The sequence below is a fragment of the Excalfactoria chinensis genome, chromosome 1, assembly GCF_039878825.1.
Source record: "Excalfactoria chinensis isolate bCotChi1 chromosome 1, bCotChi1.hap2, whole genome shotgun sequence".
Taxonomy (NCBI): domain Eukaryota; kingdom Metazoa; phylum Chordata; class Aves; order Galliformes; family Phasianidae; genus Excalfactoria; species Excalfactoria chinensis.
Window position 1 is genome coordinate 101,070,270 of NC_092825.1, and position 15,361 is coordinate 101,085,630.

General features: G+C 38.1%; 1 protein-coding gene across 4 annotated transcripts in view; it reads left to right on the forward strand.

The window, feature by feature from the left end:
• The window catches only part of DOP1B (DOP1 leucine zipper like protein B), a 44,374-nt gene that overhangs the window by 1,766 nt on the left and 27,247 nt on the right, over positions 1–15,361 (forward strand). For all 4 annotated transcript variants that reach the window (XM_072330534.1, XM_072330556.1, XM_072330550.1 and 1 more), the window contains exons 2-10: positions 302–476; positions 6,042–6,223; positions 6,312–6,482; positions 8,711–8,900; positions 9,689–9,787; positions 10,502–10,625; positions 11,380–11,480; positions 12,066–12,180; positions 15,013–15,133. In XM_072330534.1, the coding sequence (XP_072186635.1) occupies positions 339–476; positions 6,042–6,223; positions 6,312–6,482; positions 8,711–8,900; positions 9,689–9,787; positions 10,502–10,625; positions 11,380–11,480; positions 12,066–12,180; positions 15,013–15,133 (1,241 nt within the window). In that variant the 5' untranslated portion in view covers positions 302–338. The remainder of the gene's footprint in view (positions 1–301; positions 477–6,041; positions 6,224–6,311; positions 6,483–8,710; positions 8,901–9,688; positions 9,788–10,501; positions 10,626–11,379; positions 11,481–12,065; positions 12,181–15,012; positions 15,134–15,361) is intronic.

Genomic DNA, 15,361 nt, shown 5'->3' on the forward strand with positions numbered 1-15,361 from the left:
ACAGTGAGACTCTATAGTTCTTACTGTGTGACAGATCCTTGTGCATAGTATTAAACACAACAACAAGAAAAAAAAAAAATAGTTCATAAACAGGAAACTGTGACTGCAAAGCCACTAAAACAGGTGATGGAGAGTTGGAGTCATGCTTGCAAAATTATTCTTAACTTCATTTTGCCACTTGATCATCTGACCAGTTTACTGGAATGTCAGTGTTTCTATGTATCTATTGTTATTTATAACATTTTAGGTTTACTGGGGCTTAAATGTCGATTATCTCTTTGTAACTCTGTACGTATTTTAGTTTACCAGGAAATTTCACTTTGCTATGAGAACTGAAGATGGACCCAGAGGAGCAGGAGTTACTTGGTGATTACAGATACAGGAATTATTCTTCAGCAATTGAGAAAGCCTTGAGAAACTTCGAATCATCGAGTGAATGGGCAGATCTTATATCTTCCCTGGGCAAACTCAATAAGGTACAGTGTCACAGTACTGGTTTTTCATTTGCTAGCTTTTCATTCACTGTAACTCAGTTGAAACAGTTGAAAAATACTAGTTTATAAAGGAAGCGGTAATGGGAACAGCTAGGTTAGTATGTGTTAAACAAATATGAGAAATCCTGATAAAACCAGCAAAGGTTTTCTTCAAATGGTGTTTGTTCCCTTTATACAGATATGTCTAATTTAGATTTTGGTTTGAAACAGTCTCACAGTCCTGGTTAAATTCAACCTAGAACAGCTGAATAAGGCTGTATGTAGAACAAGAGGCTGAAGATTCTTCTATAGCTACTGAGTAAAAATATATATATATATTTAAAGACCACATTTACTTGACCGTGTCCTCATAGTTGGGGAAATAACTGATGTGTTGCTGGTGGTGGCGTGTTTTGTGTGACCGTGGAAAATATGAATAAATAAATAAAAGTATTATATTGGAAAACACCTAGGATACGTTTTCTGCTCTTGCCTAAGAAGGGGAATATGTGTGTCCCATTTGATCTATTTTACTGTAATGCTCTTCCTGAGTGTGCATGGGGTGTGAGTGGTTGCATCATCGAGTAAATAGGAATGGGAGGAGTCAGCTCTTGCAGGATTCATAAGAAATGTGTTGTTACCAGATGTGTGTCACGTGACTTTGCTGTTGTTGCTAAACCATAATGCTACAGAGGTTTCAAAGGGGAAGGAGAATCCAAATGGAAGGTTTTCTAAAGGGCAGCCACCTTCTTTCTTTATCAGCAGAAGGAAGCTGGATATTGCTGTGTTAATAGGAGTTGCACGTTTCTGCCTACCCTGTTTCTCCCTTCATTCCTGCTGAGGAGAGTCATAAAGAGAATGAAAGGCATTCAGAATGCTTCTCTTGAAAGGAAAAATCAGAATATTTAAGTGAGATTACATACCTATGGCAGGAAGTAGGCTTTGATCTTTTGTCCTGATCTAGGTGAATGCACCGCAAGTGACTAACACCTGGCTGAAATTCCTCTGCAGGTTAAAGAATTGCCAAAATACATGGCAGCATAGTGGGAAACAAACAGAAAGCCCTTTAGCTGTTACATCAGTCCATCTGCTGTGGTATTTTGTTGGCTTAATCGTATTAGGAGCATGGGAATTGGTAGAACAGTATTCATCCCTGGCGTTCATCTGCTTCTGTCTGTTGTCTGAAAATAGGGATGATAACAGAAAAGTCAGGGGAGTGTGCCACCAAAAGGAAGATTGTGAAATAAGAACCTAATAATTCTACAGACAGTTTCTGATAATCCAAGAATAAACGAATGAGCCGGGAATGAGTGGGTAGAAGGAAAGAGATCAACATTATCTTAGTGACAGAAATGTCTGTAAAAATATATATAATTTTACACAGCACATGATTGTATTAAGGAGTCTGAGTGTCAGTAACAGTGATGCCTATTACTAAGCAAAAATGAAAACGCTGAGAAAGGGAGCAAAGAGAAGAAGGCAAGGAGTTTTGGAAGGATTTTTCATGCTTTTGGTGTTGCTTGGGAGATCTTTCCTAAGCACATGCTTCATAAGGATCTTTGTATTGTTAACTTGAATTGTGAGTGCTTTGCTTACATACTTGTAATATTTTGTGAGGCTTTTTCTCCTGTAGGTAGGGCACTGGGTCTTGTAGTACTTGTGCTACCAAGTCTCACAGGTTAATACCCGTGCCCTTATTTCCATAGAAGTTCAGTGGAATTACCCTTTCAATACAAGGGCTGAAGGAATCAGCATGGGCTCCTCCTATTTAAAGATGAGAGGAAAAGGGTGGAGGAAGCTGATAGAGATGCCTTTGGCAATGACTAAGAACAAGTAGCCTTGGAGCTCTTGCTTCTCTTAGTGCTGGTGAAAAAGAGACAGCTCTGATACTTCTTTCTAATATTAAAAACCTACTAAGGTTACACTGAATATTTTTCACCATTTCTTTGTTGCTTCTGTGGTTCAGGTTTCTGTTTCATGATAACTTGTAGAACTACAGAAGCAGCAGAGAAACTGCCTGACATCAGTCTGAATGACCAGCCAAAATGGTCAGACTGTAGATCTCAAAAGACAGTTTTGTCACTTAAGCGAGACAAACCTTATCTAACTTCTGATGTCTTCAGTGTGGACATCTTTAGTTTGAATCACTTTTAAGCAGGGAGAGAAATATGGTTAAAGGTTTTAATTAGTTAGATGTGACTCACCTCTTGCTATTTAAAGTAGGTCAGAAGAATCCTGTACTAAAATTGCTTATGTTCCTTACTGGCTTTGTAGAAAGCCTGGGGTGAGTTACTACAGTTTTCCCCATGGTTTTTTAGATGACCTAGACTTGTAAGATTAGGTAAGATGAATCCTCTGCAGTGTTCTGAACAGGACTGCAGGTACCAGGTGTGAGTATGAGTGAAAACAAAACTAGCATTGGCAGAGCTTGCTAACTTAGAGTGCTACATCAGATATTTGTTTTTTCTCTTTACAGTGTGCTACACATCACGATAATGGGTCCTATCTCTAGTTACATAAACCAATCATTTAGTCGCTACAGTGTGGGCTGCTCCTTGCTTCAAGATGTAGGATTACCATTAACAAAAGTCATTGCTGCTGCACAGCTGGCGTTTATTTCAGTAGTAACATTTCATGCTATGTTCTTGAGGGGAGAGGAAGATTCTTCTGGGATACATGTTTTGTCAGCAGAGCCCTTAATGATGCCAGTTGGTTTGTATGAGAACTGTGACTGCTGTGTCTTTATGACAGCTGTTTGCTGGGTTACAAACACAAGCACCACTTGCCTTCTGTTGAAGACAAGTGTATCTCTGAGAAGGGAAGCCCAGCCTCCTAATGGCTTTATGGAACTTCACCGCACCCAGTGCTTAAATGCAATGTGCAGAACTGGGAGTATGTCTCCTTCTTTTGATATAACTGAAGTTCCCAGTTTCCTCATTACTGGCTTTGAACTTTATGCTGGATGCTGGAGCTTTGTTATGAATGTCTCTCATGTCTCTCAAGCTTATATGGGAAATGAATGAGTGGAAAATGGACTCACAGGCTGGCCTTCTCCCTCACTCCTCCCAACCACTGTTGACTCAAATAAGAGTTATAGGATTTCCTGGTTGAATATACATGCTTCATTTTTTTTTTTCCTTGATTCTATTTATGTGAATATAAATATTTACTTTATTTGCTTGCTTTTCTTAATGTCAAATTGATGCTGATCTCTGGTCGTGCTATAAGGCAGTGTAGACTTTAAACCAGCAGCTGTGGAAGTAAAAATATTCCTGCATGTGTGCCTGTGTTTGTTTTGTGCTTTCAGCCACGTGTGTACACTGTAAAGCCACGTGTATACACTATAAAGAGTATATAGTCTTTTCCTCTGCTCTTTATAGGTCATTTTCAAAGAAGCTGTAAGGATCCTTGTGCATTAGAGAGTGTTTTATGTGTATAATGTAACTCTTATGGCTATAATAGTCACTCACATAGAGGACAGCTGGAGAAAGGTAGAAAATGTAGATCAGGGTGGGCTTCAGTAATTGAAGACTGTCAAATTATGCTCACAAGAATTAAAAAAGAAAAAGGGGTGGGGGGAATAATGTCAGTTCCCAATCCTCTGAGGACAGTTGTCCACTTGCTGTTTCCTATGTAGTTAATATTAAGATTTTAGCAGCTAGTGTGCTAGGATGGTATCTATTTGGTCCTAAACACAGAGAGAAAATATTTACCACCGGTGTACCTTTGTTGTACTCATCTTCTTTTATATTTACAGAGGGTGTGGGCAAATATATACCAACCAATATAGGCAGTATAAATAGGAGGAGAGTCAACTCTTTGGAAAGGTAGATAACGGCAGGAGAAGGGGAAATGGTTTTAAGTTGAAGGAGGGAAGATTTAGGTTAGATGTCAGGGAGAAGTTCTTTACAGTGAGAGTGGTGAGGTGCTGGCACAGGCTACCCAGAGAGCTTGTGGATGCCCTGTCCCTGGAAGTGTTCAGGGCCAGGTTGGATGAGGCACTGAGCAGCCTGGTCTACGATTAAATGTGGAGGTTGGTGGCCCTGCCGGTGGCAAGGGAGTTGGAGCTTCGTGATCCTTGAGGTCCCTTCCAACCCAGGCTGTTCTATGATTCTGTGGAAGTCCAGCTTTCAAACAGTCTTCAAAGTTCAAGACAACAAGTTAAAGATTTTTTTTTCTATCTCAAATATAAAAGCTAATTTTGCAAGTATGAGCCCTTCGAGTTTCATGTGTGAATTTTTACTGAATTCTTCAATTTTAGCTTTTAATACCTATTAAAATGCAAATCATATCATGGGGGAAGGAAGAAAGGAAATATAATGGTTCCAAATGGCATTTGTACTGTATGCATTTCAAAGTAATGGGACATTTCTTTCTATTTACTGTTGTTAGAAACTCAGCCTTTTTCTTCTTACTCTTCACTTACAGCTAGTCTCAGCTTAGGCAGGGTAGCAAATAGGAGAAATAATGCAGTGTAGTAGATTTTAACTTCTCGTGCCCACCTACTGTGAAATCTTAAATGATACATTGCACACACCTTTGAAATAGGATGAGTTTTGTTTCTTCTGAATGCTGATGTGAGTATTCAGGATTCTGCACTGAAGTGAATGCTGTGACTATTGCTGTGATATATTTTACTTGGAACCAGACAAGCATGAGTTAGTTCTTTTGTCTACTGGGTTTTCAAAATCTATTTTTCTCAGGCGTAGTAGAATAACATAGAGTTTTAAAAGGTTATACAGGATAAGATCAAGACTTAGCCTTTGGGAGAGTCAAGAATCTGCCTCATCCTGAAAACATCCCAAAAGGCAGCCTGCAGTGAAACACTTGTTTGTGTTAACAGTCAGTGATTAAAGGCCAAAGTGGTATTTACTTGCAACCTTTTTCTTTAATTATTGCTTTCTCAATTTTAGAGACATACTTATTTGTTGTGCTGAAATGCTTATGTGATTTAATGAAAAGAATAGTGGTTCCAAAGAAAGGCAATGTAGTTTGGTTTTCCTGAGCCTTAGCCTATGTGCAATACTTAGTTGTTTCCTATCCTGAATATCTTTTACTTATTCATTCATACAATGGCTATAGTTACTAAAGCATAGGAATACAGCCACACAGGTTTACAAGTAACTTCAGAGATTTTGTATGCGTACTTTGGTAGGAGGATTACTTGTTTATTTCAGTTATCAGTGCAATGTTAATTTCTGAGGGAAAATAGTTATTTAATTCTTACACTATTCCCCGTCCTTAAAAGTTGAGACACTCCTCTTGTTGCTTTCCCACTTCCCTTGGAGATAGGATGAGAATGCACTGTCTCTGTCCCCTCGTTTGACTTCCATTTCCAGTCCCTATGGAAAGCGAGACCAGACTTTCCTAGGGGCTGTTCATGACTGATTTCATGTGAAAACTCAATTGCAGAACTCTGCTGTTGAAGTGAAACAATCCACATTTATGAGAGAAAAATCTTAAATGTTATTTAGTTCTGTTTGCTAGTAGGAAACCTTTGAAATACAGTCATATTATAAATCATATTTCACATTACAGATATTCAGTCTATCCTGTTTGCATTCACAGGCTCTTCAGAGTAACCTGAAGTATTCTCTATTGCCAAGACGTCTGATCATCAGTAAAAGATTATCTCAGTGTTTGCATCCGGCACTTCCTAGTGGAGTACATTTAAAGGCACTGGAAACCTATGAAATAATCTTTAAAATAATCGGGACAAAATGGCTTGCCAAGGACTTATTCTTATACAGGTAAACTTCTCTTTAAAAGCTTATGCATTTCATGGCATATTTTAATTAATTATTATTATTATTATTTTTATTATTTTTTTTTTTCCAGCTCTGGTTTGTTTCCTCTGCTGGCAAATGCAGCAATGTCAGTGAGGCCTGTTCTCCTTGGTTTATATGAGAAATACTTTCTTCCTCTCCAAAAGTCCCTCCTGCCTGGTCTTCAAGCCTTTGTAATTGGACTGCTGCCTGGATTGGAAGAAGGGTCAGAAATCTATGACAGGTAAGAACTATTATTAATGTAAGAGTAATATACAGTACTTTGCTTTCTTAGGGAATTCTGAAGAAATTTCTGATGGCTGTCTGTGGAAAGAGAAAGTTTGTTAAAGGGCTTCCTAAGGGCAGAAGGATGATGACTCCTTGAGAGCTGCAATAAATCGCTTTGAAGTAGAAAAAAGCTTTCCCCATCTATTTTCATCTCAGAAGGAGGAAAGGAGAAGAGAAAAAGGAGGGATGAAAATCGATATGTTGAAAGAAGAGAATGAAAAAGCATTTTTCAACGCTCTTCCAAATTCCTGAATAATTGACCCATCTCCCCAAACTGCTGCTCTGTAGGGAAATTCTATTTAAACATATATTTTGTCAGAAAACAGTAGCTGAATTCTCTATTCTTTCCTATCTCCCTATGCCAGATACTTAGCCTCAGTTTCTGAAAGCAGAAGCAAGAGGCAGCCCTTTCAACATCTATTGTGGAAGAGCTGTTTCACTCATTCCCTGGTGCCTCAGACAGTGATGACTATGACATTTGGTACGATAAAGTCAGGACTGGGGAGTGTGCTAAGAAGAGCAGCTCAGCACCCACTTGTGTAATGGTTTTATTTCAATTACCAAAACTCTTTTGTAAGAGCTCAGCTACCATAGATTTCAAACAAATGTTTCTTTGCTTAAACAGCCACTAACCTTTGTAGTGTATTTCCATCTGTATTTACAGTCTGGATATGTTGACTGTTCTCACTTCTTTTTTGAATGCTAAGCTATATATAATATGGTTGATAAAGTAGTTGTAGATCTGATATCTCTCCTTAACAACAAGTATTAGAATGAAAATTCTTATCAGTCACTGTAGCATGTAAGAATAGATTGCATGTATTTGCAACTTAGTAGCATTCAGTTGACAATTGCAGAGCATCTTATCTGTAGACACGTGTTGTACATCATGCAGCCTGCTGTAGAAAGATGGATTTTATTATATGTTTTTTCCAGACAGGTTTACAAGACACAGTTCTCTTTCCAACAGAACTAGTTGCTGGGAATTTGGGAAGTAAGGGAACCCTTTGAAACTAAATTTTCTGTCCATCTCAAGACTTAGTGAGATTCAGCTTATTTTAAAACTGCCTATAGCTAGTGCTTATCTAGTGAGTTATTGGCAACTGCAAATTACTTCCAAGATCCTGCTTCTGTTTCTATACCTTTTTTTCCCTGTTCTTGATGGCACTGTTTTCACCTTGCACAGACAGAAGTTGGCCATATATTTCACCGTGAAAGATTTATGCTGAAATTTAATTGAATGTCATTTTACAAAATACACAGATCACATATGAATATCTTTCTTTAGTTTCCTGATGGTAACGATTCTGGTATAAGAAAGGTAGGCAAGATTTCTCATTGGAAGCTGTGGTGGGTTAATTTTAAACTGTGTGAGAGATGTAGATACTGTTTCCTTCTAATGCTTACACACACACACACACACACACACACAGAAAAAATATGTTGTCTTTTTTCCCCCCGCTCTTCAGTATTGAACTTCTCCCTTTTCACTTCTGCATTCCTGACGTGAGGTTTCTGTACTGCAGTACTGATGGAGATACCAAAGCAAATAATGTGTCTGAGGTCATACAATCTCCAGTGTGATCGCTATTTAACAAATTTCAGTGTTTCAGTACTATGTGCAGTAACGGTGTTATTTTCCCTCATGTTTTTGATTGTTCAAGACTTAAAAATTGAGCCCGTTGATTTTTAAGTATGAACATATGGGATATCTTCCAATATGCAGACTGACAAAATCAGCTTTCACAGCCTGCCATCAGCTTAAAGCATTTCCAGTTCAGCATCAGGCACATCTCACAGTCAATATTTTGTAATTAGAGCTACTGCAGTAGTTTGGTCAGAGCTTAGTGTTAGCAGATAATTACAGGAGAAGTTTCCATAGCATGCAGAGAAACTGTTTCAATGAATGTTCACAGTGACAAAGGACTGAAGGTTGTTTGTTTGTTTCTTTTGTTGTTTTGTCATTGTTTGTTCTGTTTTTGTTGCTTGATTGCTTTTCTTTTGCTTGTTCTTTGTATAATCACATGCTGGCCATCTTTCTGTGGAAAGGGACAATGCTGGTAATACAAAAAGGGAGAAAATAAATTCTGTGACCTACAGTACCGGCTGTGTATAGTTGCCTTTTTATGGTATAAAACTATAGGAACAGAAGTCTTCTCTCACGTCAAATATACTTTCTTACAGAACAGATGCTTTGCTTGTGAAGCTCTCCTTATTAATGGGCAAAGAAGTTTTCTATGGAGCTCTCTGGGGCAGTGTTCTGGTCAGTCCGTCCATTAGGCTGCCTGCTTCTCTTTTTGTTGTCAGTCATATCAACAGAGAGCAGTCTGGAAAACAGCAGAAGTACATGCTTGGCACCGATTATAAGCTTACAGTAAGTTCATTATGCTTCTCATGGAACAGTCTTACCTACCATAATGGCAGCATGCAGCAAGTTGCATCTTCTTTGTATTGGATTAGAATGGCGTGCTCTTACGAGCGAGAAAAAGTGTCTGAAAGGTCTGTACTTCAGAACTGCATTATTAGGCAATTACTTCATGGGAGCATCTTACCTGAGATGTACCAGAGAATCTCTCATATACATACTTTGTTCAGTCTGCAAAATGCAAACCTTCTAAATTTTCTGCACTTTCTGGTAATCAGTATTACATACAGCCTTAGAAGACTGACTCGAGATAAAAATGACACCTTGTTTCTGCCTGTTCTGAATTACACCTTATATGCAACTCTGAATACCTTATATACCATTTTTAATTTGGATTTCTCAAGTGTTTACAATCCTAGAAGGTGATTCTGAAATTTAATGCCTTTTTACAAATAGAAGGCATCAGTAGATAGTAATTGATGTTGAAGTGATGGAATTACTGTAAAGTCAGCTTATGTACTTAACATCAGCATTTTGTTAGGCTTCACTTTCTGTCTGATAGTTAGTGGTACCACGTTGTGACATCCTGTATTGTTACAAAACCAGGTATTTTGTAAGTTTTAACAGTATTCTAACAGTATTCTGCAAAACTTTAGGCTTGGAGGGGAAGTAAGTGGGTGAATAATTATCCTCTCACATAAAATAATATTGTTCACATTTAATCAAGTTTAATCATGATTGCATTTTAGGCATGACTGTGAAGTAAAACGCCATTGTGCTTTCTTGTCGTTTCACAGATCAAGTCTTTGTGTGTATCAGTACTGGATTCAAATGTCCTTGTGCAAAGAAACACTCTCGAAGTGATTCTTTTCTTCTTTCCATTTGATACAGCTTTGGTAAGAGGACTGCTTTAGTATTGTCACATGTGCACTTTGTGCAGGGAGGTAGTTACTGTGAAACCAGTCCAGCTGCCACCTCTGTTATCACCAAATGTCTGAACTTTGTACCTTCAAAACCAGTAAACGGATCTTTTCTTACTCCTCCATCGATGCATTCAGACTCCATAAAGCTAACTTAGTTCTGCATCATCAGAGTGCTTCAAATGAAGCTGCGCTTTGATGGTGAATGTTATGATATCTGGAATGTGCTTGAAATGTTCAGGAGTGGGAAGCTGCACAGAGAAAAATACAGAGCATTTGGAATTGTCTGTGCTAAACTAAGATAACTTCTGTGAATAACTAGAAAAACAAATAATGCATGAAACATTAGCTGTCCCCAACATCATTTCCCAGCTTACCTTGTTGTGTAGTAATTTGAAGGTACCAAGTAACTTTAAGTCTTAAGATGTAAGACAATGAAGTCTTCAGTATTATTAGCTTAACTGTGGCTCTGTACTATAAATAGGAAAATAATCACACAAGTGTGTCAGGTTCCCTTTCCTGAAATTTTTAGTAAACAAAATATTTTGTCATTGATGGTTCATTATCCCTCTTTTTTTCCCCTCTCCCAAAACACTAGTATTACCAGTTTTAAAACTAATACAAAACCCTCATTATCAGTTTGACTTGCTTCAGTGTTCGTAAACAATAAAGTTGTCTTTTCTGTCCTAGGACTACAATGAAAACACTATTCTACTGCGCAGGACTGATCTGGTTTATGTTCTGTCAGCAGCTACACAGACATTGTTGAGGAGAGACATGTCACTTAATAGAAGATTATATGCATGGTTGCTAGGTATGGTAAAATATACAGGAATATTCAATATCCCAAGTACATAAGAGAAAATTGTTTCAGTGCTTAACAATGTAGTATGCTTTTTCAGCAGATAATGAATGATGATGAAGTAAAACGTTGTTCTGCTTCCATTTGCAAAGTACTCGTTTGTCAAATGAATACTTGATTCTTATTAAATAGGTTTTTTCTTCAGAGGTTGAATTCATTTCACTGTCCTGAATCACTGGGCATCTGATTGGTTATTTCTGATCCCCTTCACAGCTTACCCCAGAATGGTTCAGTGGTCTGGAAGGAACAGTGCCATTTTAACCTTGCTCTTCTGGAAGTAATAGCCTGTCAATAATTCCTGTGTAGGCTTAATAGTCCTTCCTTAATAGGAAGGAGTTATAATTGAGCTATGGCTTCTCCCAGTCTGCCTCTTTTTAAATGCTGGAGGAGACTGAAAGTGATAGAACAAGAGTTGCAGCTGTGTAAGTGCATGAAGCCTGCCTTTTATGACCTTGTATCTGGACCTGACCTTGGTTTTGATTTATATTTGAAGTTCATTACAGTGCATATACCTGGATGTCTCAAACTGTGTTGCAGGAGCTGTCTTTGGGCACCTTGTGTGTTAGTTTCAAGTGAAGTGTTAAAATTATGAAGATAGAAAATGCAGTGTAGTTTCAATACTTTTATAAACAAGGTGTGTGTAGTTCTCTGTAGGTAGTGCTCTGTAATGTGGTGTTTACTTGTTATGCCTCTGTTTGTCTTGTAGGCTCTGATATTAAAGGGGGTACTTTTGCTCCAGAGTCAACAACTTCTGAAGACCATGCTATTTATTTTTTTGGAAAATACTCCAGAGATCTTTTAGTTGAGGTTGGTATCCATTCTGTACAGATATTTTTATGATCCTTTTACAGTTTAGTGCAAACTGTGTCTGTGGTTCACTGTGTCACTTCGTTTGTCCTTCAGAGCTTTCCATCCCTAAATATAGCATCTCGTTGGTGGTATTATATTCTTTGATCTGAATGCCTTCTGTGCTGTATTTGTCCCGGTATTAAATGTGCTTACAAATACAAATGGAATCTAATTGAAACTAAGTGGTAGCATCTTTTGATGAACTACTTGAATTATTAAAAATGCTTCCCTGAATAAGATCAACTCTTGAGTATGCACGATGAGATGATGTAATCGATTATCGATTTGTCTACCCTGTGTGGAAAACTGGTGTTCAGTTGTAGATGATACTACACAAAATAAAACTTAGGAACCATAGAATGGTTTGGGTTGGAAGGGACCTTTAAGATCATCCAGTTCCAACCCCCTGCTGTAGGTAGGGATGCCTCCCTCTAGACCAGGTTGCTGAAAGCCCCATCCAGCCTGGCCTTGGGAAGACAAACTCCTAATAGAATAAAAATTTCTCTTCCAGGTATAACGTTTTCATTCTTGCTTTTTTACTAGAGCTTGGCTGAAATTTTACATCAGAAATTCTCCGAGTCTGATACAGAGGAACAGCATCAAGCTTATCTGAAACCTTTCCGCATCCTTATCAGTCTCCTTGATAAGCCTGAAATTGGTAATGTTACTTGTCACTTCTGTTGTGACTGTTAAAACTGTTATGACTTCTTGTTCATCAGCTTTGGAAGTAGGACTCAGGACAGCACCCTGCAGGGTTCTGAATGCTGATTTTATGTGTTTCATGCATCGCTGTGCAGGGGGACTGTTTTATCTGCCTTAGAAGTAGTTAAGAACTTTGCTTTAAAGCAAGCGCCCTTGAGGTTATTTCTGGCTTTTCTGCAGAGCACTGCACTGGATGCAGTGCACTACAGCCTGTAAATATCATAAGGAGAACCCTCCACTGTGCTCAGAACTGCAGTCAGAGTCCAGCTCAAAAGAACCACTTACTTTCCTAGCTTCAGTATTCTGCTCTATTTGTTCCTTGGAGCTAAATCTCTCAGGTTTTATGTCAGACATCTCTACTTTCTGGGTTGTAAGGAGGCTTCTATCTGAAAAACTGCCAGTAGTACTTTTTCTTGGATTTGTTTTTACTGTTTGGCTGTTTGCAGGTCTTTCCATAGGCCTACGTCACTGACTGCACTGTTTTTCATATAATCATAGACTCATAGAATCACTCAGTTTGGAAAAGATCTTAAAGATCATCGAGTCCAACCACAACCTAACCATACTAACCTACCTAACAATTCTCTGCTAAATCATGCACCACATCCAAGTGCTTTTTTAAACACATCCATGGATGGTGACTTAACCACCTCCCTGGGGAGCCTATTCCAGTGCTTAACTACCCTTTCTGTAAAGACATTTTTCCTGATATCCAACCTAAACTTACTCTAGCACAACTTGAGGCCATTTCCCCTCGTCCTGTCACCAGTGAGAAGAGACCAACCCTGCTTTCACTGTAAGCATCTTTCAGATATTGGAAGAGAGCAAGCTTTTTCTTTTTCCAGACAGGTTAGTCCCCCACGCAACTTGTTTACAGTGCTACTGCTGCCAGAATGGGCAGTACTGTTTACCTGCAGCTGCTTCAGCTGCAAATAACCTGCTCCGGGTATGTGAGATGGAGGTGCCTCTGTCAGTAGCACTGTGTGCTTGCACTGACCTGCTGCTGCTGTGGGAGCTGTGGGAAGCTCCGTGACTGGGCTGTGAAGAATTTCCCTCGCTTCCTTTGTCACATGTCTATGTGTTATTTACATGAATTTTCCAGCTCTGCAAGGGTGAGACCCTGCCAGCCTGCCCTTCAAAGGTCAAGTTCTTCCTGTGTCAAAAATAAATAAATAAAATTTAAGGAACTTGACAGAGTTTAGGTTTTCAGAGTATTCTTATAAGTACCATCTACAGATAAGTCCTTGAAGCTATATTATGCAAATCTGATGAATATGAGAGGTTAACAGGTAGATTTTAGAAGCCAGCGTAGTCTTAATGACTGACTGTATTCCTCAGCACTCTGGGTGTTATTCTGGAGAAAGATGTTACTATTGTCTAAGCCTGTAGTCTTTAGCACAAATAAAACTCATATACTAAGACTAAACTCTTTATTTGTAGGCTTCTGTGTATTAAGATTATCCTTTTTCATGGGTCAGGAAAGTCCTCTTAAGTGCATCTCCCATTAAATTATTATCAAAACATCACCAGGACAAAGGAGAATTCTGTACTTCTTTCCTATTAAATGAGTGGCACCTTAATAGAGGCTGTTGTTAGTCTGTTTATCAAAGGGTGCTTATGTCTCCTTCAGCTGTTAATCTTAGTTGTTTTTTAAGGATATATGAAAAGCAGTTGTGATTAAAGAATGTTATATGAATCACTTTTATTTCTTGAAAGAAAAACTATTGAAGGAAGAACAGTTGGCTGAGGTTTTTGGATTAGTCAAGTACTTTATAATCTAAATTAAAATGTGGATGACTGATACTGGCCTACTGTATGTTATATTTTGCTGGTGGTCATTGTTAATCTGAACCACAAATAAGGGTTATTTAGCTGAGCTGCATGATATGGTTTACTCTTTCTATTTCAATCAGCACACCAATTATAACTTCTTCAGCCTTAAACCTGTACAACTTTTACTTCCTTTTCAAATGAATTTTTAAAAAAGGCAAAATAAAACAGCAAGAATCTTTGACCTTTTGTGGTACTTAGTCATGGAACTTTGTTTTTTTCCCGTGGAAACACTCACTGGAATGCTTTATATAATCTTTTTTAATAGTTCTGTATTTGGGATATTGTACATATAAACTGTTCATCTTTATGTACAATTTTACATAGAACAAAGGTGTGCTGATCCATGAAGACTAGGTGCAGATGTCAGCACACACCTAACTTGTGGGTTCTTCTTAAAACTGTGTATAAAAACTCATGTTTTGGTTATATTTGTGCATTTGAGCTTTATTGATTGTTTCCCCAGATTTTGTTCTTCAAAATTTAACCATGGCTACCTTGCTGAATGTGTGTTGGGAACTGTGCTCGTTTTCCTCAATAATACAATGATTATTTCTGGCATGTGAACTGCAGGTTTGTGGTATGCTTATACCCACTTACAGTGGCTGCAGTAGTTGTGCCTTACTGAAGCGTCTTAGATGTAGTGTAGAATCAGTGCTCTGGCTTTTTGAGTAACTCTTTAAAAGTTCCTAAAAAATGAAACACAGGGAGAATTTGAGAAAAATTAAAAATAAAAACTAAAATCTTGTAAGTAGTTAATTTCACTTTAACTGAGGTGTTTCCAAAACCTGATGTTTTAAAAAGCCACATAATCATTTTCTTCATACTTGAAAACTCAACGTAGTTGTTGTTTCACTTAAACCTAGTTACCTGCAATTCAAATTTATACAAGCTTGTAACTGAACTACCTAGCAATGACTGATACAATTGCAGGATTTATTTTATTCTTAAATTATAGGGCCACAGGTTGTTGGGGACCTCTTCCTTGAAGTTATTAGAGCCTTTTACTCCTACTGCAAGGATGCTCTTGGTTCTGATCTCAAACTTAGCTACAATCAAAGTGGCAACGTACTTGCAAGGTACAGCTCCAATTTTTCAATTGTTAACTGACTGTCTCATATGTATATAAAGACAAGTTAATAAAAACTAACCTAATTAAGCAAATTCTAGTTTTAAAAGCTAAGTATCCTCTATATAAAACACCAGATTTCTTGTGACTTCCCTAGTGTTTTCCACACGTGTGCTTGATTTCTGTAATTAGAAGAGAGGAAACTGAAGAACACTGCTTATCATTGGTGTTGATTAAG